This window comes from Dinoponera quadriceps, unplaced genomic scaffold (genome assembly GCF_001313825.1).
Source record: "Dinoponera quadriceps isolate SergipeBrazil2010 unplaced genomic scaffold, ASM131382v1 scaffold3386, whole genome shotgun sequence".
Classification (NCBI taxonomy): domain Eukaryota; kingdom Metazoa; phylum Arthropoda; class Insecta; order Hymenoptera; family Formicidae; genus Dinoponera; species Dinoponera quadriceps.
Window position 1 is genome coordinate 538,091 of NW_014557714.1, and position 24,490 is coordinate 562,580.

The 24,490-nt window shown below is 44.0% G+C and overlaps 1 protein-coding gene across 1 annotated transcript in view; it reads left to right on the top strand.

The window, feature by feature from the left end:
* Positions 1 to 24,490, top strand: part of LOC106749403 (discoidin domain-containing receptor 2-like) — a 325,440-nt gene that overhangs the window by 213,948 nt on the left and 87,002 nt on the right. The window contains exon 6 of the mRNA XM_014628805.1: positions 17,576 to 17,723. Within this exon, the coding sequence (XP_014484291.1) occupies positions 17,576 to 17,723 (148 nt within the window). The remainder of the gene's footprint in view (positions 1 to 17,575; positions 17,724 to 24,490) is intronic.

Sequence of the window (24,490 nt, forward strand, 5' to 3'; positions counted from 1 at the left end):
CGCTCGCTCGTGCACACTCGTCTATAATACAAGCGCGCGAACAGGAGGTACACGCGTGCACATGCAGGCATACGTGTACCGACACACACATATACTCGCTTTTCGTCCCCCCGCAGCGTGCTACCATCGTAGACCAGACGTTCTTCCCATTTTCACGCAGATTTGCTCAAAGCGAGCGACAAAGCGGGTCGGATCCGCGAGGAAGAGACGGAACGAGCGAGGAAGGAGCGACCCGGTGGGAGGAGGGGGGGGGGTGACACGAACGTTTACCCTGCAGCCTCAATCTGGGCGGCATGTGATCTTTGTGCACGCGCTCTTTCCTTTTGCTCCTTGCGCTTTGAATACGGCCCGGGGAGAACGAACGAACGGCCGAGACCCGAATGAGAAGACGAGAGGGGATGAACTTGCGAGCACGTGGAAGAAAGAGAGGGCCGAAGGGAAAGAGAGAGAGAGAGAGGGAACAGCGGAGCGACTGCGTTATCGCGCCGTTGTACGTGACTCGGGCTCTCCGCAGGCATTTTTCTACGGCGGACGTGGTTGCCCCGGCGCGCCCTCCGAAGAAAACGGGGTAACGCCGCCGCATCCGGGGGTTTGCGCCCTGTGAGAGGGTTTCCCGATAGCCGATCGAGCGCCCACTCGGTTCGTTACGACTCCGCGCGGCCAGGCCGGAGTAACGCGGAAATGTATGTGACAATTAGGGCTCGACGAGAGAGGAGGGGGGCGTTTTGATGGGGAGGAGAGTGGAATTATGACGCACGCTTTACGCACACTGAGAGAAAAATATAGTCATTTTCGGGACGATACCTTTTTTTGACTTTAATCGTAAAAATAATAGCAGCAATGTACACGTAAGGTTGTTATCACCGACGCTATAGGATCACTTTAACTAGAAAAATAGTTTTCTTGACCATTTTTGTGATTAAAATAAAAGGTGGATATTGTTGCCTCCGAAAATAACGATGTTTTTCCCTCAGTGCGTATTCAGAGTGCGCTGAAAGGAGGATTCGGTAACATGTAAAGAAATTTGGTATCTGCTGTTCAATAATCGGGCGAATTATTGTGAGCCGAAAGTTCGGCAACGATTATGAAATATATATAGTTTGATCAGATAAAATAAATATATAGTTCTAAGAACCAAGACTTAATTGCTTGAACTATACATTTAGGTCGTTAAACTTTAGTAATTAACATTAAATCTTGATAGCAAAAAATGAGGTGTATTTAGCAACTATTAAATTTCGTAACAGTTACCAGATATTCCGTCGAAATCTCAAACTAAATGCATTTATGAAGTATTATCAGTCTTTTTTCTCAGTGTGCGGCTATAAAATTCATCCCTTCGATGTTACCTGAGCGCGAGGTCAGGAAAGGGATGACGCGTGCCCCTCGTACGGAAACGAGTCCATAGCCGAAACGAATTCACCCTCTTCTTCTCCTTGTTCGTTCTCTCCTTTTCTTACGCAATCGCGAGGCTTCGCACCCTCCGGGAACATCGTTTGTGAGGTCGCTCGAATTTTCATTCGAGTTTCGCAAAGAAGGAAGGTAAAAAGAAAAAGGGAAAGAGAGAAAGAGAGGCTCGACGAACTTCAAGATCGATCTTCTCGAGAACGAAGTCTCGCGCTTAGAAAATATTCGCTCCTTCCCAGATAGACAGATGTGTGCGTAAATTTGGCAGTAACTTTACTCACCCTCGTGAACGCTCCACCTGGCACTCATGGCACAGAATGACATTATAAAATAAAGTACGCAGTAAAATAATATTATCTAATAAATCACTTACCGCTGATCTATTACATGAAAATTTACAAGAAGACAGCTCGAGAAGAAGTTCAGTACATCGAAAAGTCAATTAACGTTAATAACATAACCAATGTTTGTAAACAGAAACTGCCACTTCAGCTGCACCTCCTGCAATCAGTAGACAAAGTTCAAGTACTGTCCGACAGTGTTCAGTCTTACAGCCCAAAAATATAGGTATGTCTACTTTCCATACCTATGTCAGTTTCGGAGCTTTTACCCTAATATAAAGATCAGATAGTAACTTTTAATAAATTTATCATCGCACTCACACAGCAATACAATATTCACATCGTGCATCATGTAATATATAAATTTAACGATTAATTCAATACAGTGTACTTGCTCAGTAAATAAAGCTGAGAAAAATGGTAAATTTTCCACCAGCGATTGTCCCGGGTCGTGACAATCATGAGTCTACCCACGATGTATGTTTTTCAACAAGAAATAACCTCGCATATTTTTACCCGACAATTTCACCGCGAATTCTGCCACGTCCTGAATAACCAAGAAGCACGCTCACATCGTGGCGGCATCTGCTCGGAAATCTCGAATGTGAAAGTTCGCGCGATCATCGCGCCGACGCGATCGACGCAGTCACGATAAGCGCGACGAGGATCGCGGGGGACGTCCGGATCTCGCGGCGATATGTACATATTTTCGCGTCCGCCGGGCCGTGACGCGCCCAGCGAACCGGTTACATTTTTGCACCCCGAAAAAGAGCGCAGCGTGACCCGCGCGTTGCAACGTCGCCGCTCCGATATAACGAAACGAAAAAATGGAGCGTGCGGCGCGGCCGCTTCGCGACGGTGGGAACGAGGTGGAAAGGGAAAGGAGGGGAGATTATGATTCGCTTCTTATGAGGTGCGCGCGAATTAAGCCGGACAGGCCGGGCTCATTTAAATTCACGAAACGCCGGCGAGTAGCTTGGGCTGCTGGATGCAACCTGATGGAAACGGAGCGGAATATAGCGGCCAACCAGCGCGCTGCCGCCTCTCCCTTTTACGTTCGGACGGCCGTTGTCGTGCCTGCGGCGGGACAATTGCCAACGGTGGACGTGTTTCATTAACGCCGACACACCGGCGCGGACGAGGCTCTCCTTTACGTGTGCGTGTGCGTATGTGTGTGAAAGAGAGTGGGGGAGGAAGAGGAGGAGAAAGGAAGAGAGAGAGAAGCACATTTACAGCCAGCCCGTATACGTCTTCTCTGTAATACGAGCAGTCCTCGCTGCGGCTCTTGAATACACCTACCTACCTGTCGCGGCCGGACTAAATGAATTTGTTTATTCTTTCGTGCCTGGATTTTATCTCCTTTTTCCTCCCGTCACATTTTTATATCATCCGTTAGACCGGCTCTCCGTATTTTCCCATACTTTTTCCCCCTCCCTCCTGTTTCTCTCTCCCTTCCTCCCACCCTCCCCCCTTCCTCACTATTAATGTTTCTTAAGGAATGCGATTGTTGCATAACTTAATATGATATAGTTAATATAGTTATTATAGTAAAAATTAGTAAGCTGATAATAGCGTCAAAGTTAATTTATAGTATAGCATTTTATATTATAGTATTATATATTTTATAGTATAGTATTTATATTATAGTATGATATGACATATATTAGGATGTGGTATATAAGTATGTGATTATTTCTAATACGTTTCGTATAGAATTTAAGTATGGCTTTATCTATGGCATGTTAATATATTTTAAACCGCAATTTTTTCTATATTTATTAACATGTTATGTTAGTTGGCTTGTTTAACTGATTGGAATATCATTGATAGTAGTTTATGCTACTAAGCGTTACTAAGGGGATTATTATAAAACCGGGGGGGGGGGGGNTTTCTCTCTCTCTCTCTCTCTCTCGTAAAGATTACTTCAAAATCGAGAAATCGGAGCACACCAACGGAAAACGGGAACACGAAATATTTATCACGAGTGAGCGCGCCGCTCTAACGAAATCCCGAGCAGCTTTTTCACAGTGACATAATTTCGGCTCTAAGTTTCGGTTGTTGTAATTTCATACGATAACCGTCGCGCGACGATAAAGACGCTTCCTCTCTCCCTCCCTCTCTCTCATGAGGTAGAGAGAGAATGAGATGACTAATGCTGTCGCCGTTGCTGAATTCTCTATTACACTCGGGTCTTGCAGATTCCAGCCCGAAGAGAGCGAGAACGAGGGAGGGCGAGGGTTGATGACGCGCGCGAAAAACAAGACTCTCGGTGGCTTCTCAACAATAATATTCCCGGGGACGCGCGCGTCGCGATAAATCCCGTACGTGAGAGTTATCGTACGGCGAGATTCCACGCAGCGCGACGCGCGAAATATACGCCGTCGTGTGTTACGTGTGTTAATTTCAGCGGGCTTTTAAAACGAAACTAAGATCGCGAGAAAGAGACAGTTCCCCCGTAATAACCCGCGGCATATCACACGTTATCCCGCAGCCTTCGATAATATCCAGAGATTCTCTAATAATATCAACTAAAGTCTTGGATATAAATAGAGAAGCGCAACTGAATCCGCCAGTTTCTTTTCACAGCGACACTTGGAGCAAGCGAGTGAAAAAGTGAGAGAAAGGAGATCAGTAAGGAAGGAGGGTTAGGTTGCAAGAAATTATCCTCGATAATTGGCACTGTCATGCGAGAAGGATCCAATCCACAAAATTATGACTTTTGAGATTTTGTTACCAATGGACAATTTCCACGTATAACAAAAAGATCCAAGCCCTGTGAACACCTAATTAGCTCTATTAATATAATTAATTAATATGTTGATATAATAATTATTAAATTAATTAAAAGAAATCCAATTTCATTTCCTACTAGTTAGGTAATTTTTTACTAATTGCGTCTTTTTTACCTATTTTTTTTTAAGGTAAGCTTGTCGATGAGTACACGGCATGATACACGATGCTTGAAGAGAAGAAAATGGACCGTGCTTGATTTCTTGAACGTTTGAGGAGAACCTCAATACTATTTATACTTTTTAAATCATCTTTCAAATTTTCATCTTCATCTTTTTCGAAACGTTATTTCACGTGGGTTGAATTCTTCTTGTATAACTATGGCCAATTAGTTTCAATAAGAATGCCCTCCCCATTCGTAGCCACTCCTTATATAGCCGACCCATCAAAAAAGGATTCCATTAAGTCATGATATATTAAAAGTATGTAAGAAAAATATAATTTACCGGTACATCATATGTTCTTAATCGTGGTAAGCAAAAAAATGGCGCCTAGGTCATATGATTCAGATAGTTAATGAAAACTGACTTTGTTGTGCTTCTCTATATTGAAAAATAGATTTGGTAATCACCATTAAGCCAAGTTCATAGTTACGAATTGCTTTAGGGAAATAGTTTTAACTAAATGTAAAATGAATATTATCAAATAATGTGGTGACTATTAATAAATAACCTTAACAAGGTTTAGTATTTGTTCCCAAGGTTTAGTAACTGTTACTAATATACGTGGTACATCACCAAATTGTTTGTTAAATAAAACCACATTGTTTAGAAATACTTAGAGACCGCTCAACAATTACGTCAGACCACGAGGGCAGAGCGGTCTATTAGCTTGCACGGCGGTCTGTGGCGGCGGTCACATTAAATGGCATAACTTGTAAATATACATACACGTGGTTGTCCGCTTTGTTTGTATTCGTGACACATTTAGTTACATTTGATGAAAATTTTTATGTTTTGACATGGTTTTGTGTTAATAATCGAGATGTTAATTTTTTTATATTTATTCTCTTGCAAAACGCGGCTTTTACTAATCAAAATTGTAAAATTAAGTAATTAACTTGATATTATATGCTTAAAAATTATTTGTATAAAAAAAAAATAGTAACGTATAGTTTAATAATTATTAATAATAATTATTATCCGCTATATAGTTATAAAAAAAATGTTCTTTTATTCTATAAGTCGGCGTAGGGGAAGGGACGGCGTATCATACGTTACCCTGCATCTTCTCGCGGTATCGACGAGACGTCACATTTACTTTTCACGCGCTGAGAAAGCCCCGAGAAATCCGAAAAAGCTGAAATTACCCCAGCGATTAATTCGACGAAACTCAACGGAGAGAAGAGCTCGCAGCTCCCTGCGATTCCCGCGAGACGCACAATGACGTTCACTCTGTTGCATTTTTCGCTCATCTCCCCCTCGCATATCTTGGCGCGATTCCGCGCTCGAAGTCGATAGATATCGGGGAAGCTGAGAGAAGCTCGCGGACACCGAAAGCGTTTTTCCATTTCTCTTCGTTTAGCCAACGCTGGACGATGGCACGCGTTCCGACGTAATTGACGAGGCGTCGTCGTCGTCGCTGTTTGACTTGGTGACAGTTCGCTTAAGTCCACAGGTATCGACGGTAATTTCCCCATCGAAATTTCAATCTCGTTTATCCGCAAAGTAACTTCCCCGGAACGACCGGTCCGTTGCAGTCGTGCTAAAACTCGCTCTCTCTTCCTCCAGCTATCTGTCCGTCTGTCGCCCTTTCTCTCACTCTCTCTTTCTCCCTTCCCACTCGATCGTGTTCGCCACCCCTTCGTCACCCCGTTCACCCTCACCCTCTCTCTCTTTCGTCCACGCCAACGCTCGGTCGGCCAACGCGGCGGCGTCACGACGTATCGAATTTTAATCAATCACCGATAGGGACAGCCAATTCCAGAGCCAATTAACATATTCATTCCGCGGCACCCGGCACCCCCCCCCCCTTTTTTTTTCAGCGATTTCAGCGAAATTCAAATTGCAATATGGCGAGCACCATTACGAGATACCGCTCGGCCGGCTACCGCGGTCATTACGCAGCGGTCATTACCGCGGGCGCGTTCGCGCGAGCGGGCGCGCGCGCGATAATATTGCCCGGACGTACGTGGTATTAAAAAAAAGGAAAAGGGAGGGGGGGGGGGAAGGGGGCGGGAAGAAAAGGGAAAGGAGAAAAAGGGGAAATAATAAAGGAAACCAGGGAACGCAGCCGGGGACGGGAACCGTCCTCCTCTCATTACGTAGCCACTGGCTAAACCAGGCGGGGTGACTCGGCGAATTTTGATATCACCGCGCGCGCGTTATTACGCCCCAGGATTTTTCGCGGAGAAATACGTCGACAGCGTGCCCCGGCGGTAACGTCTCGCGACCTAATGAATTTCGTGACGCAGGAGACCGCGGGGGGTGTTTTTCGCAACTCGCCGTCTCGATCGATCGATCGATCTCCCTCCCTCTCTCTCTCTCTCGCGCGCGCGCGCGCGCGTACGCGTTTACGATCGCGCGATTTACCTTCGCGATTGCATAGTTCAACGATTGCCTGTCCACGAAACGCCCGAAAATTCCGGCGAGTCCGTCTGTCCGAGAAGCTCGCCGACGTCGTTAGTAGAGAAGGCTCGTTGGTGGTCGGACGACCCGATTCGACTCGGGGAGGAAAGGAAGCCGTTCAATATCTGTCGGACGGCGAAACGCGGCTGCTGGATGAGTTTTTCTCGTCGAAGTCAGCGTGCGTTTGGAAAATTAACCGTGACTCTTGAAGATCCGAGGGGAAGGACACGTAGGCGCGTGTTCCTTCGGCCCGACGAGGAATCAAGGTTAACCTATGTTAATAGTCGTTACTTGAAACCCGCTATTTACGATATTCGCAGCTGGCTACAACTTATCTTATGTTTGTATTTGCTGGACATTTTATGCAAGCCAATGAAACGGTGCAGTTGCTATTAAAACATTCGCAGTATCAAGATAGTCTGGTTGGGACAATCAGATACCTGTCGCTGGCTGCAACACGAGTCAACTCAAGAGGTCACTCGACAATCGTCCTATGGTTACAGCAACCGCATAATTAGTTGTTTATACATATTTTACTGTTAAATCTAGTTGGTACCATCTGATATCTGCCAACCAGATTATTTATTCCGTGTATCTCGCTTGAGATCGGTTTCAAGCAATGATTATTAATACGGACCTAAATACAGATTTGACTATCTGGCCGACGAATTCAGGTCTTGCTATTTAATGTGAAATACTCAGGTTTAAATTTGACTTTGATTTTTTTTGGTCTCAATTATTCAGTAGAATTTTACCAGATATGTGACGTCACATTTATAATCGCGATAGTTAATGTAAAATGAATATAATCAAAATTCGAATTTAATTCCAAATTCAAATCGGAATATCTCACTCGAGACAAATTTCAAGTAATGACTATTAATTCATATCTCTCCTGCTTGAAACTAGTTTCAAGTAATGACTATTAATACGGTCCCAAAGTGAAATTCAATTATCTCACTTGAGACAAGATTCAAATAACGACTATTGATACAACCTTAAATTCAATTCTGACTCACTTGTGAGTTTAGTTTCAAATAACGACTACCGATACAGGCCTAGATTCGGATGTAACTATTTCACTTGAGACAAGCTCCGAGTAACGACTATTAATAGCCGTCTAAATACAGATCACCTCATTTGAACCAAGTTTCAAGTAACGACTATCATTGCTATTAATACCTCAGGGTAGGGACACGCGAAGCTCTCCTCCCCTCACGTACACGAGCGGTCACGTGGAATACACAGTAACCGTGATCCTTTCCCTCCCCCTCCTGCCCCCCTCTCGTGGAACTTCGGAACGGAAGGTCGTCATAAAATCGCTCTTAATCTGTGCGGATATGACATAAATATGTGCAGATAAAATATATACACGCCAGATCGGGAGCGTACGTCCCCCCCTCCCCTCCTGTAGTGGGTGGACGTATGCGCATCGCTCTCCGGCCGATATCGACGACGGATTATGGATTACGGATTATGGGTACTATGTGACCACACGCGGACACGCTATTAGCGGATTACCGCGAGCGGCGCGCCGACGATTTTCCGCGATTACACTCCGCGCTCGCTCACCTCCGTCACCACCTTCTCCTCTCCCCAGCTTCCTTCGCAACATCCGCGCTCGCACGGTCCCTTTTCCCTGTCCCTCCTCTTTACTAGTCTCGTTAGAAACCCCCCGGTAGAAGGGCGCTTCAATCCGGCTGAGAGCACTCGGACCCGGAGCGCGAAAGCGGGCGGGTTAAATTTCCTCCCCCTCCCCCTTCTTCTTCTACTTCCTCGGCCTCCTCCATCTGCTCCGTCGATTTGCCCCTCGTCGGGTTTGTTCCCGGCGGTTTTAGACATATCGAGTCGCTTGCTTACATGAGAGAGAAAGGGAGTCCGCCTTCGTCCATTTCACTTCGCCCGGTCGTGCGCGCTTTGTACCGGGTGTCCCGGATTCTTCGGTGTCGCGATGTTGTTGTAAACGTTCACGGCAAGCGCATGCGATTTTTGCATTATCCCGAGTGTTATTTCGATACTTTGCATTTTTTTCCCCCCTCATGCTGATAGAAACAAGGGAAATCGTGTAATTCAGAAATTGTGTCGCTCGCTCGATCGGGGGTGAATGTGCAGAAGGGGGAAGGATAATCGGCGGGAATGCTAATTTTATTAATGATCCCGTGTACTAAATCGCCGCGTCTGTTATGAGCGCGGGATAACACGCTGTCTTTTTTTGCGGGGGAGAAAATCCCGCATATTAATTAATATTAACCGTGACGAACGGCGCGGTTTGTCTCCCCACTTAGATTAGCGACGTCGAGATTAAACGTTACCGTGTCGGCGCGGCGTTACTGCGGCCAAAGTCGACGGCTACATATTAGAAGATTAAAGCACCGTGCGTCGCCGCAACGACGATGCGAATCGTCTTCCCGAATCCGCGACCGGTAAAGGGGGCTCATCGGCGCTTTCGCCGAAAGAGAATCTTCTCGTCTTTTATTCAAGCACTTCGGTCGCATCGGTAGGAAAAGTGTTTGGTATTTGCAACGATAATCGCGTAGTGATTTATCGAATAACCACTTTGATATGAGAACCTCGAGAAAGTTATTATCGTTAACAAAATGTTATTAATATTAACAAGAAGATATAGTCAGCGCCAAAAATTATTACAACTTTAACGACATTAAGCGTTTCTCTCCTGCCAGTATAACCTTCAACAAGTACCGAATGAAATGCCGCGGTGAGATTGCCGACTGCTTGATAATAAAGAAGAAGATAAGCAGCGACTTCATCGTGGCTCGACGGAGTTAACGGCGAGGCCGCGATTCTTCGCGGCTTCGCGAGATTAAAGGCGCCAAAATGAAACAGTCTTCATTAGAGAAACGCGGGAAGCTTGATTTCGACCGCAAACAGATTAGAGCGGCCTCTCCCCTTTCTGCGCGCGCTCGTAAGGCCGCCCGAGCGAAGTAATTGCCTACACGCCGGGTGAGCGGAAATGGGACGCGCCGCGTAAGCTCGTTCCGCTTTTTCGCCTCCGTAAGACGTTCCGTCTCCGTGTGCCCGAGTTACCCGCTTGCCTGCCTTACCGTTCGTCGTCGACCTCCTGACCTCGGCGAGCTAATGAAGTTCGCCCCCCCCCCCCCAAATCGACCTATCGGCGATTCCGGAAGCAACGACGCGACATACTAAATGTAAATCGATCTACGAGTATATCGAATATTTAATCAAATTAAATAAATATTATGAAGAAGTTGTCGAATTGGGATATTATGTGTATATTTGTTGAAATTGATCGAATTTTTATTGTTCTTTATTCCGCTGAAAGTTCTTTCCCTTTATTTTATCAATAGTTATTTATCTTGCAATTTCTCTGGTTAATAGTAACGAAATTGTCATGTTTATCTATTTATTTTGTGTTATTCATCGATTTCTGCCACACTTGAAATAATCGTCTGATTCGACTTTAGTAAAATGACTCATTTTTTGAGACAATAAAATCCAAAGTGAGCTTTTGTAGGCGCCTAAAATCTTCCGTAACCTTAAGACGCCAGTCGATCTTCGTGCATTCCCGATTTTTCTAATCGCTCAGAGACGCGATCGCGACCATTCGAACAGTGCGGTCGCAGGACGTTGAAGGGAAACCGCAAGAGAGCTTTGATGCCGCGGGAGAACGATTTTCGTTTGTGCGGAAAATTATGGTTTCGAGAAATTGCTGGTTGCAAAGTTTGCGCGCCTGTAATTGTTTTAAAACGCGTGGCGGCGAGTGTGCGCGGTCGCGCAAATAAACACACACACACACACACATTCGTATACACGCTGTGCTCTGTTTAAAACTACACAATCCTGAAGCAGTCTCGAAGCGAGGAGGAGATGGTAAAGGCGGCGGGCGTATAACATAAACTTCCCTTCATTCTCTTCTTTCTTCCGAAATACGTTCGATCGACCCACTAACCTTCTCCGGGCTCCTCTCCTGAGGATTGTTTCTTCGCGTACACGGCGACGAGAGATTTCGCAGGATAAGAAACGCGAGCCTTTTTATTACCTCGCTAACGGAAACAGCGGGATCGAACATCGATATCAGCGGCGCATCGGCGACATTAATTGTGCGAATTCCAAGTGGCGGAAGATCCAACGAACCTTCGCGCACGTAAAACGCGAATTTCAACAGGCGAGAGAGAGAGAAGCGTAACGAAAACGTTAAAAAGTTACGCGCGGAATTTGATACGTTGGCGTGTCCGCGTATGTAATCGCGACAGCACGAAATTCTCCGTGATTCGCGGTATATTTGCACGTATCGTTTTACACGCCTCTATATATATATATATATATATAGAGAGAGAGAGAGAGAGAGAGAGAGGATATATATATATATATCCTCTCGTTATTTCATACGTGTTATTTGTATTTTCGAAATTTAAACAATAATCGTCAGTCACGGCGTGGCTGCGGAAATCGCGACCGCATCTGCGAATTTATCTAACGCGCGAAAAAGAGCCGAGCCGTTAAAAACGCGTTTCGAATATGACACGACGATTATTTTTCCGAAAGCCGAGAAATTTTTGCCCGGAATCGTTTTATTCCCTTTTTACTTTTCTCACCCTTTCCCAACCTCTCTCGCTTTTTCCTCTCGGCAAGAGCGATGAAATCCGGCGATGCGACCGTCGGGGAGCTCGCCGCGGCCTATTTCCTCGGCTCGCGAGCCGCGATTCGGACGACCGCACTGGGATCGACGCTAACTTCTCAGATTAATCACGGCAATTATTGCGGATGTGCACAGACGCCGCTTGCTGGGCACGATATCTCGGCGCGGCGATCGGGAGAGACTGTTCGCGGCGTTACCGACAAATTATTGACTCCGTCGAGACGCGAGGGGTGGCTGGGGAGAGAGGGGGATTCTACTTACCGCCGGCGCAGACGTCAATTTTATGCGTCGGCGAGACGATATCGCGGGTGGCGGCGTCTCTTACCTCCCTTACCGCCCCCGAGCAGTCCTGTGCGAGGAAGAGCGAGAGAGAGAGAGATAGAGAGAGAGAGAGAGAGAGGGGGGGAGGGGGATGAGACACGCTTTATACACAGGTGTATTAATTATTCCTATCGCGTAGAACCTGGGCCTGGCTTGTATTCCGGCACGTTGCAGTTGCAGTTGTAATGCATCCGCGGTCGGTCGTTTCGAGACGGCCTCCGCGATATAGAGCGGGCGGCGGCGACTCTCCATTCTGCTACGTCGACGCTACGGCCCGATGTGCTCAGGCGGCACGTTCCATTTGCGTGCCGTTTACAACTTCGTGGGCCGTTCACAGCTAGCGAGAGCTATCTTTCTCTTTCTCTCTCTCTCTCTCTCTCTCTGGTTCTCTGCGGCTTCCTTCGCGCGATGGTGCCTAAGGATGGGATCGTGGACTCGAGTTGGAATTTGGATGCTATTTTAACGCTCCAGGGGATAGCTTGCGCCTATTCAGGCGGACTATAGACTTATTTTGATGATCTGACGCTTTTATTAACTTCTCTCCTCATGGTAAAAAATTTGGTTAAATTTAACACACTTCACGTTTCCCAAATGATCCGCAAGTTTTCCGTGTTAATTTAACGCGGGATGAACACGTTGAGAGAAAAAAGATTGTCGAAAACGAACACAAAATTAAGACGGTAATCGACACGAAAATATAAAATGTGTTCTTTTAACGCTTGTCGCAATTGTTTTAATAAAATATAAGTAAATATTTACTTATATGAAGGAAACATATTATATATAAGGTCAATTATATATTCCCACTTCCGCCAAGTATTCGTCAAGAAGTATTGGAGTAACCATTTTACTCGGATCGCATGAATATCATTTGAACGGTAGCACTTTTTTTCTCAGCTACCAATCCAGTTATATATTACTTTTATAAATTTCTCTTCACCTTCTCCGTTTACGAGTCGAACGGTACGCGAGCTACCACTGCTCTCCGTCGGCGAAAATATCAAAATCCCGAGCTCACCGTCGTTCGCGCGATGACATCCCGAGCATCGGTACAACCGTCTCAAGTCGTCGCCTAATTAACCCGGCTTTGTCGCGCTACGTATTATTTTTACGAATTTCCCTGCGAACCCGGCGCGTACACACACACATTCACACACATGGGCGAAATCGACGTCCAGGATATATCGGGGTCCGTGCATATATCTAAAATAAACGAACGAAGGGTAAATAACTATCAGCGCCGGCATATACGCGGAATATTCCGCTACGTGCTGTAATCATGAAATTCCGACACGGCGCGCCCGCCGGCTCCGCTCCTCCATCCGTCCCACTCGTTCGTTCGTTCGCGCGCGTCCTGAGTTTCGACCGGTCCGCTTCTATCTCGGCGACCGGCGGTGGACATCAGATACTTCGGCCGCTTTATATGATTAACGCGAAATAACAGATTCCTGGTTAGAAATTCTAATCGCACCATCACCGTTACTACCATCGCCGCTACCGCCCCTAACACAAATCAAAGCAAAGGCCGATGGTCGCCGGCCCGGGTCGCAGTCCGTATCTGTATATAGTATATTAGCGTTTGCGCCATACCTACTCCTCTTATGCACGGTGTTTAGACCGTACTCTCGGTTCTCGCCCTACCGAGAGAGAGAGAGAGAGAGATGGATAGACAACACGAAGGATGAGAGAGAGATGCGGCTGGTATCGCGCGAATATTCATATTTACATACGTGGACCCGCTGATCTGCTCCCCGTCCGTGATGACGACTGTCGGCGTGTTTGGACGATCCGATGCGGTATCGTTCTCTCCCTCTATGACCATATGATTCTACAATCCGCACGGGGATACAGATTACTTCGTTCTAACGCGAATGACAAGCAGGCTACGCGGGGGAGGAGAGAATGCAGCGGCGAAACACAGATCGCTTTGTTCCGCGAGGAGCAATTAGCCTCTTGCTTGTTCGCGAATGTGCGCGTCACCGATCGCAAACTTGACTCGGCCCTCGTTGTATTTCAGCTTTGAAAGAATCCTGCGAGATTGCGTGAAAAGAACGTCGAAATTTTGGAGCTTTTTGAAGCGTGAACTCGAAGAGATGCGCGACACGGAGAAGGGATGCTGCTGTGCCAGTAGGGTTGATCGACCATAATTGGGGTAAATCTCGATTCGATGGAGATATTCTTGAGATACATCGCACACATTGTTTCAATAACTCCGGTACTCGTTTCAATGATATTGCCATTGAGAATTAAGAAGATTTACTCCAATTAGGCGCTGCTGACCATTCTATTGATACAACAGCATTCCTTGCTCCGTATGCATCCTACGAGTCGATTAATTAACCCTTTCGATCCCGTTGCGCCATACAGAGTAGGGCAATAACTATTACCGCGTGGAACGTCTTCGAAATATGAGAGTATGAGGAAAATTCATCCAATAGGAATTGCATTGGCACTAATGCACAGTAGTCTGAGATAGATATTTCTTGGGCAAAATTCATTTTTTGAAGTTTCGCCTCAAGTCGATACGAATGTAGCCTTTGACGCATCATCAAGCTGTCACAATTGTACTATACAGGGCGTCCCAAACTAATCCCGGTTCCCGTGGTGTGCAAATAGAACGGGCGAAACTGAGCAGAAGAGTCACGTACGTATTTGAAATGCCTGAACAAAAAGCGGGGGTCGAAAAGGCGAAATACCGATGCAAATGCATCAACTGCGGGAGGAAGCGGAAAGGGCGATGACGAAGCCCACGATTGATTACGGTGAGTGATTTCTTTCGCGGGAATCGCCCGCGAGTAAATTAGCCGCCGACGATTGTTCCGATTAACGGTCACGCGAGGGGAAGCGGAGCGGGGAGAAAACCGCGCGACGTTGCGGACGTAACGGGCAGACAGGCAGGCAGGCAGAGGCGGGCAGATGAGAACCGCTAATCCGTCCGAGTGGCCAGAATGCAAAACAGAACGCGGATACACAAGCGCGCGCGCGGATAGTGAATTACACGGCGCTCCGGGCGAACAATGTAGCTACGGCATTATTATCCCTTAGCGTGTTCTATCAGCGTACGCGGTAATATACGCGCGTGTGCCGAATTTAAGAGGCCCGCTTCTCGAACAACCCCCGCCCTCGGCCCCGGCCGGGTGCGAACGACCTCGTCAGCTCTGGGGCCTTATTTCGGATCGTGCGAAACGGGTACGCCCTATTAATTCCAAGTTTCATTTCTCTGGGAACGTCACTTTTCTTCTCACGCTTTTTCAGCTTCAGAAAGGTATATTTAACGCTCCATCCAGAATAGAGTTACGAGGGTCTTATTTGGGATGTGTGGCGCAGGCTAAGTACGTCCTTTCAATTCCATGCCCTATTTGCTTTATATGAGTGTTTTATATATAACGCTGTTCCAGCTTGAGGAATCGGAAAGACATATTTGTTAATTAATATGCGCCCAGAATAGGGCCCCAGATATTTTAATTTACATCTAATAAGTTGATGGGACAAAATAAGGTGAAGCAATTCTAACTAATATCTTCATTTGTTGCTCATTTGTTGCTGAGAATTTGGCAAAGGAAAAGTGTGCTGCTCCGTTAGTTTCTTCGAAGTAATGTTTCGTTCTATATGAAGAAAAATTAAAACTATCGGGTATATATATATACATAGTAGCAAAATATCCGACATAATAATAATGTAAAATATATAGTTAAAATTGGTTTTGATTATTCTTCTTCGCTAATTTATAAGACGTTCTTATTTATAGTACATGCTAAGTATGCTCTTTGAATTTCAAGCATGGGCGTAGGAACGGCAGAGAGAGCGCTTGGCTACCCTTAAATTTTGGCAAAGAGGAACAATTAAATCATAAAAATCATAAAAATAAAGAAACCGATATGTTACAATCTATATCCCACAAAAAGCTACAATACATGTTCTGCAATTAAAAACTAATGGCAAAGTATTAGCAATGTTTTATGGAAATGAATGCAATGAAAATTCCTCGACTTCACAATCGAGCGTTTTGGCTCAATCATGCGCGACAAACATCACTGAAAGGTCTTTTAATACCTTGCGGAAGGTAAAAACCAAAGGTGAGAAAGGTGCGAAAGGTGAGAACCAAAGTTCTCCGAAGCGAAAATGAAAAAGGTTCGGAGAAGCAAATTTTGGTTCTCGCAACCGAAACGTTTGCTTGCTCATATCCGAACAAGCATTTCGTATAAGTCGACTAAATGGGTTTCTCAGTGTATATCGAGCGCTCGATACGCGTTCAGAATACGAGCTCTGATCTTTGCCGGACGACGCGGAGCGCATAGTGTTCGTTGTATCTCACCGTTAACCCCGTCCTCGTCGACGGAGCTTGCTGACCTACGTACGTACGTATGTGCGTCTCTTCGGTGCGGCTGTGATACGACGCGATACGTTGCGACGGCAACGAGAACGTGTGTACACGTCGGCCGCGCGTGGCAGGCACAGAGAGAGGACGAGACTACGCCGTCGTCGCCGCTTCGGTCCAGATTTAACGCTTGCATTTACATTTAGAGGAGGTCTCTCACGCCGGCGAACCGTTGTTTACTAATCGGATCCGGAAAATGGGCGCTCCCGGCCCGTGAGATTCGTTCTTAGCGCTGTAAACATGTTCCAATGACCAGTTCCAGGCCACCGGTCGCCGACGGGCTCGGGAACGAGTCGTGGATCGAGTTGCTCGAATCAAAATTGAGTCACCCCCGGCTCGCCTCGATCTCTTCCTCTTCTCTTTCACAGATTTTTTCGCTCTACGCGTGACCGGTCGTTACCCCCTCGTCAACGTGGAATCGAGGAAAAGTGCGAGAGCGAGAAATCGAAGCCGTGCACGGATATGTAGTTTCTGAGGAAAAAAGATAGAAAGAAAGAGAGAGAAAGAGAGAGAATATATTAACAAGCGTCGCTCTTTCGAGAAATACCGTACAGGGGGATCGCGCGTCGCGACAGGGAATTAAAAAACATATTTTTGTCGGTAGTATCGTTTTGAAAATTGTGTAGTATGAAAAATTCGTGATACTGAATATTAAAAAAAAAAGAAGAGAGAGAAGGGCAGAGAGAGACGCGCGGCTTTTAACAGAGAAAAAAATGGGGGGGGGGGAGGGAAGGGCGGGAGGGGAGGAAAAANCGCGCGGATGCTATGAAATATACGCTTGTTTTCCTGCTTTTCAACCGGAACAGAAATATCTGGATGTGACTGAAGTTAACTATTTTCAACGCGCACCTGCCCATTGTGTATACACGAGGCCGACACGAGGATATCCCCTCCTCGTTTCAATAAAAATATCATATGCAAGCGGCGATACACACAAGTTGTTGAATTCAAAAGTCGCGACTTTTTCCGCGGCGACATTGCAGCATTTTTCCCGCAACCCTCCCCGCGCATTTCCGCGCAGCAGCCGATCATTTTTTATCCGCACGCGTACACGCGTGTGTGTACGTATGTGTGTGTGTGTGTGTGTGTGTGTACGCGAGCGCGGAGATCCCTCGAGTGTTAATGAACGTGCGTTCCGTTTGTATCGTTGCAGCTGCTGGCGGGCAATAACAACGCGTACACAGAGAAGGAGCAAATCTTCGACCCGGCCATAATCGCGACCAAGATCCGCTTCATCCCCTACACCTCTCACATGCGCATAGTCTGCATGCGCGTGGAGCTCTACGGCTGCCTGTGGACAGGTGAGTGTGGAAAAAAAGGACATTCGATGAGCCACGCATCGTCCCGAGAAACCAAAATCTCGATAGTTCTCTGGGATAGTTCCCGGAAAGTTATTTACTTATTCATTTATGAGAGAATTCACTTTCGTACATATACTTATCAGTCTCATAGTATATAATGTACAATAAATGTAACGTACAAAGTTTCTGTGAAACATCAAAAGCTGTGATAAGAAAAAAAATAATAGAAAAATCCGAATACCGAGACAATATATCGCGAAATATACATACATATTTTTCGGTGGAGGGACTATTACCCCGAAAACAATATACACAATATACACATTTATTAATCCTTTCATAGCCACATTATTTTCCTCGACTGGTCTTGAGTGCCGAAAACAAAAAGTCCTCGAAAATTAATGAAAGTTTATATTAGGGAGTTCTTGATGATGACGAATTTCAAGTCGAATTAAAAAAAATTGTCATAAACCAAAAACAGTGGCTAATATAGCGAATTTGGATTGAAATTTTATGTTGGTTTGCGATAAATGTAGATTTTTTATAAAATATCTAAATATTATAGTTAAATAGTATGATATATAAAGATGATATGTATAAAAGTGCGAGAATATGTATCTATGTTTGGTGAATTAATTGTAAATTTTGATCATTTTTGTTTCCTGTACTCGCCATTTGACTACAGACTTCAAAATGTTATTTAAAATTCCTCCAAAAATTCAAAATCTCTATTATTTTATTCATACATGCACTTTGAAAGTTTAACAAATCGAAATATTTCATGTTCAAAAATACAAAATTTTTATTTTTCTCACCATATATCTCCCAGCATATTTTTGCAGAAGCAAATATGACTTTAAAATTATGCTTGGCATACTCAAAAATTTCTAAATTTATCTTGTTTCAGTGATTAATTCATTGTAAAAATATATTTAATATAACAAAATATTTTATGACACGCGTATTCGACAAATTTATATAAATTCGACAAATTCTCATTTTTCTAGTCATATCTTTTTCTGAGTTTTACAAATAACTCAAAAGTTGTTCAGTATACTCAAAAACCCTTAGTTACACTTTGCTTCAGTGATGAAATCATTTAGAGAATTTATATAACAAAATATTTTTTTCATAACAAGAAAATGCATTTTCGCGGCAGTGAACGCCAAGTCCAAAATGAATTCTCGTTACCGGCAGTCAAAGAGTTGATATTTATATTAAAAAATGCTTAATGTTGCTGAAATTATAGTTATTTCGACACCAACTATATTTTCTTGTTATTCCAAAAAATTGTAGCGGCAGTGTGTATATAAAATTATTATTACTATCATTGTAATAATGCCTACTGTAGTAACCTATAGTAATAGTAACAAAACAACAATAGTTGGTTCTTCCAACTATAATTCTTTCACTGTCGATTGTAGTTACAAATACCAAATACTTTTTTCTTTACTCTAGTTTCTAGTTTACCCGTTTGGATACATTTATGCTATACTCAAACTAATAGATACTAATTTACCCAGATACAACTAGACGATTCCAATATTTCGATAAAATTCTATTTCAGAAGAGATCGTCTCGTATTCGGATTTTGATAACATAACTTTTCAAGGAAAATCGTTTCACAGTTTTCAAATTTCGGTAGATTTTTTTTACCAGGACAATGTGTGTCCACTGAAAATTCTTCCACGCCCTTTGCCGCCGAGGAAATACTTCGAGCGAATGTGTTTATTCGCTGACGATCAGCTGGTTGGCTTTTAACGAGCTTTCATGAAAATACAGTCGGATCGGCATATTTCAACCAGTGATGTTTACCGTTCATTTCGTGTCACACGACTTTAGCCGCTCGTAATAAATGAGAAAAATATCCCGCTACCCCGAGCCGAAACAATTTTATTAGCGAGCGGAAGAAAAAACACACTCGACATCGCTCCCCGATGTAATATGTGAAAATATTAGAGAGAGAAAGAGAGAGAGAGAGAGAGAGAGAGAGAGAGAATAAGAGAAAGAGTGAGAGAGGGCGGAGGCGGCAGCATAACTGGATATTTTTTTATCGCCGCAGAGGGAAGCGACGTTGTGGCGCGCGCGATTCGATACACTTGTCGCGACTGATAAATATATCCAATGTGCGATATATACAGGGTGAGGCGATAACTTTTGCTACCTTGAATATCTTTGGAAGATAAACATATCTAACCAGATATACGCGGAGAAAATATTGTAATAAAAATTACTACAAAAATTACTACAAAATTTTGTGATGTTGGATCATACCGGAATTATGACTGAAATTATTATGCGTGTTATAATTTTTAGTGATGTGTACGGAATTGTATCTAAAATGATTATGTGTGTTGTAATTTTGGTGATATGTACAATGAAGTAAATCATTAAAGATTACAACACACATCATGATTTCAATTATAATTCCGGTATGATCCAATATTAAAAAATTTCGGATAATTTTTATTACAATATTTTCACCGTGTAGATGATGAAGTTTATATTTACGGAAAGTGTTCGAGGTGGTGATTATTGTTATCAGTACAATTTTTATTGGATAAATTTGTCTCCTTCTCGAGATGAAGGGTTGGCCTTATTTTAAGTCTTTAATTCTACAACAGTAAGAGCTAAGATAGCAAAAGAGGTTTAATTCTAATGATATCTTTTGCTCTTACTTTGAACATGATTAATGTTTGAAATTTCTATTTTTAGCGTCAAAATAGAAGGTTTTTAATTTAATTAAAACATCGAGATATTTATAGCTTCGAGGTAGCATTAAAATTAAAACTATCGAATTAAAGATTTAACACGAAGAAAAATAATTTCAAGACCCAGCAGACTTTATACTGTCGCAGCAAATAAATATATAGAATATTTCTCAAGTACCACCAATATTTTAGGAGTCGATTTTTGAGGTTTTAATTTTATGAAGAACTAAACATACATTCATGTGAACTTTTCTTTCTTTACGAGGTGACTTCGAAAATCAACTCCTAAAACATCGGACACAATGTTTAAAACACACATTATTTATTCATTCATCGATTTGCTTCGACAAAGCATAAAATTCGCCGTCCCTCGAAATTATTCTTCTCCGTGTTGAGAAAAGTTAACAAGCGCAGAGTCGTCAAAGTAGATTTTCACCGATCTACCAGCGCCACCTAATTTGACGCGAGCTGTCCCTTAAGAGCGTCAAGGTAGCATTCAAATTTCGACTCGGGTGTACTCTCGTGTTTCCAAGATATTCAAGGTAATAATAGTCACTGCCTCGCTTTGTATAGGTGAGCGAACGGCACGCCAATTATACGTAGGAGCGCGCGAGAGCGGCTGTCGTCGCCGGCTCGTCGCGAAGACGAGGCTGAAAACAAGCCGATGGGGATCCCCGCGGAATCGCTCGCGTGTTATCATGCATTTTACATTTTACGTCAACGACGCGGTCCGCTCGCCGGGAATTTCCTGACGAGAGAGAGACATTACACGCCGCGGGGCCGCGCGTCGCGCAGCCGACGATAACTTAGATTTGTGTCTTGGATCCGCGGTCGAAACAAGGGAAACGTACTTACCTACGTGTGTCGCGCACGTACGTGTGACGGCAAGTGCACGATGCGCAGAATTTATTCGACGCCCGTATCCGGCGCGACAACTTCGGCCGCAAACGTGACTTCTCTCGTACTCTCCTCGCGTTCGTTTCCGCCCGCAAGACTCACCGGCGAGCTCGCGTCTGATAATAAAGAGACATCGACGGGATGTTGTCGTTACCGGCGCGTTAATCAAACTCGCTGTCACGTGTCACGTTTCTTCTTACGAAGGGATTCGTGTAAAAAGCTTTGCGTCGCGACGTTGCGCTCACGACTGCGAGCGCGAGGTCACTCGGTCGCGCTCGTTTCCGAACCCGCGGGATGTTCGATCCGATCGCGTTGGCCGGTGAAGAAATATCAGTAAGGCGAATGTCTCAATTAGTGACAAAGGTAACCTCGTCGTGAAGATAAAGTAAGAAATTATAATAATACACACACGTGTGTCGAGTACGTAACATTTACTTCATTCGAACGTTTAAACATTTGGAATTCTAATTATATAAGATTTGTTTGAATTTAGAATAAAATTTTAATTAATTTGTACGTTCTCAAAAGAGATAAAAGTACCATTTTGCAGTAAATATACGGAAAAAAAGAAACAGAATTTCTGGTTCTTATAAAATATGTAGAATTTAGAATAAAAACACATTTTTGGGGATAAATATGAAGCTGTATTATTTGACTTATTAAGAAGGACATATGCGATTGTCACGAATTACGACACTAATTGGGACATTTATTTGAACGTCGCTGCTGTTGATTGACAATGTTACTTCTGCTTGGTGTTTTTGTATTTCCCTTTTCTTCAGCATTAGTTTTTTCTTTCTTTTATAAATCAGTTGCGCAACAATTTTTGCGTCTTCACATACACAAGATGGCCCCCTTCTTCAGCACCGTTTTTCAATCACCGATCAGACGAATTAGGATCGAAATATTTTTGAACGGAAATGTCGAGAGGTACACCGACAGCCTGTGAAATAAGTAAATACATTATAAGTTATACGAAAAAAGAGCTTTTCGAAGAACCACTCATTAACCTACTTTCCTCGATTATTTTTCGACGAAGAGGCCACTTTAGATAAGATCGGAACGGTTGTTGCAAAATTGAATATTTGAAGAAGATAATGCAAATTAGATGACCGCTGAAAACGATCATTTCCGTCGACATTTTCGCCGGAGAGAGATCGCTTCCGGATCCAGAGAATCCTGTTATAAAATAATGCGCACCGAAAAGAATCCCACTGAACTTCTTTCGGTTTTAGCCCACAAATTATTAGCAACAATATGCATGTAAGGTTATTCTCACTGACACTATAATAACCTGTTAAAAGAATGCTGACTACAACTCTTTCACTCGTACGATTATATGTAGTTACAAGTATCAAACATTTTTTTCTCAGCGCGATAGAAGTGGTGACACCCCGCGTAAGAGATAAACTCGTTGTGATAAAATCGCAACAATACGAATTAAGGATTATACATCTCTAATGTAATCTACATATCCTTTTATTTTCCACCTTTACATGTATATTGAAATCTTCGTAGCGGGAGATATTCTGACGCGCCGAACGCGCGTCCACAGATTGCGCCGGCCAAAAATCGGGGAACTTTAATTTCGCGAGCCGTCGACTTCTGCCGTCTGGCCCGACTTGACGAGAGACGTCGATGTTGAGCGTAGGTCTCTCTCTCTCTCTCTCTCTCTCTCCCGAATCTGAGATTAACTTAGATTTACGATCACGGTCGGCCGTGAGCCGCAGCTGCGTCTACATTAATCCAACCCCGACGAACTACGCGCGGCATCCGCTAACTGTGCCATCTGCATAGCGCCGACCATCGTTATATCGTTTGAACGCACAATTACGGCGGGCTGCCAATAATATTGACTTGCAAAATAAATTGTGACTTACGTACGGGCATTAAGCGGGAGACTAGTCGCTCGCCGCGCTTGCGAGGATCGCGTAACCGTGCACGCTCGCCAGGATTATACTAAAAGGCAGCGGGATATAGAATTACGCGCGCTACAATTACCGTAATGAAACACTTCGGCTTCCTCTGAGCAGCAGCGAGTCCTTTTATCGTCCCCCCTCGCCGACGACGGCGCAATGAAACTACAATAAACGGCTGCGATAAGCAGCTACGAGCACTCCGTCATTTTTAATCTCGCCGTCGTCGCCGGAGAAAAAGTGCCGTAATCGAATCGACCGAATTCGTCGTACCCGTTCGAGCCCGAATAGAAATTGAACCTCGTGATTGTCCGGTCACAGAAATTGTAATGCAATGCTCATTTGTGCCCCAGCGGCTATATAAATAAGTTAACTGACGGCTAGATTAGAGAAATTACAGTTGAGACAAAGAATGCTAACTAATCGACAACCAATAAGATAACGCTCACTTCTGCTTTTCCAAGATTTTTTTTTACATTCTGCTTTTCCAAAATTTTTTTAAACATCGTAACCACCAATTTTGATTTGCTACCTGATCTCAATACGCTAGTGACAATATCTAGATTATACATTTTAGATTATAAACTCCGGGAGGAAAAATATCTAAAAGATAAATAATATTTATTTTATTTGTCACGCAGAAAAAAAAATTAGTCTTAAATCAAATGGATATCCTCATATATAAGCAAGCATGTTATATTAAATATTTTTAGTTTCGAATTGAGTTCACGTAATACTTGCATCAACACAAATTCAATCAAATCAAGACTGAAAAGTCTTCTGAGAGGATTATAATATTCTCCCTTATATAAGCATAAGAATATCTATTCTTGATTTGAGACTCATTTCTTTTCTGCGCAAGGAGTATCGAAGTAACCATTTTGCTTGGATCAAGTAAATACTTGAACTACTTTTTACTCTTCGGACATTTTTCCTCTCGGTGTCTCACATTTTGTACGTAACAGCCAAACAAGATCGTAGTATTGACCTTACATTTCACTGAATAATCAGCCAATGGCATGCCAGAGAATTGAACTCAGCTTGCAGCGGCTATCCGCCAGTTTTCGAATAATCGTCTCGACTAGTCAGAGGTCTGCTCGGCAATCTCGCCCGTCAAGAAAGAAAATTCGGGAAAATTCGCACCGGCAGTCCCCGGCGCATATTCGACGTGGGCGCGCGCGACGAAGGCATGAAACAATTTCGCCATTACCTGTAGGGGGGGGGGGGGGGGGGCCGAGAAAAA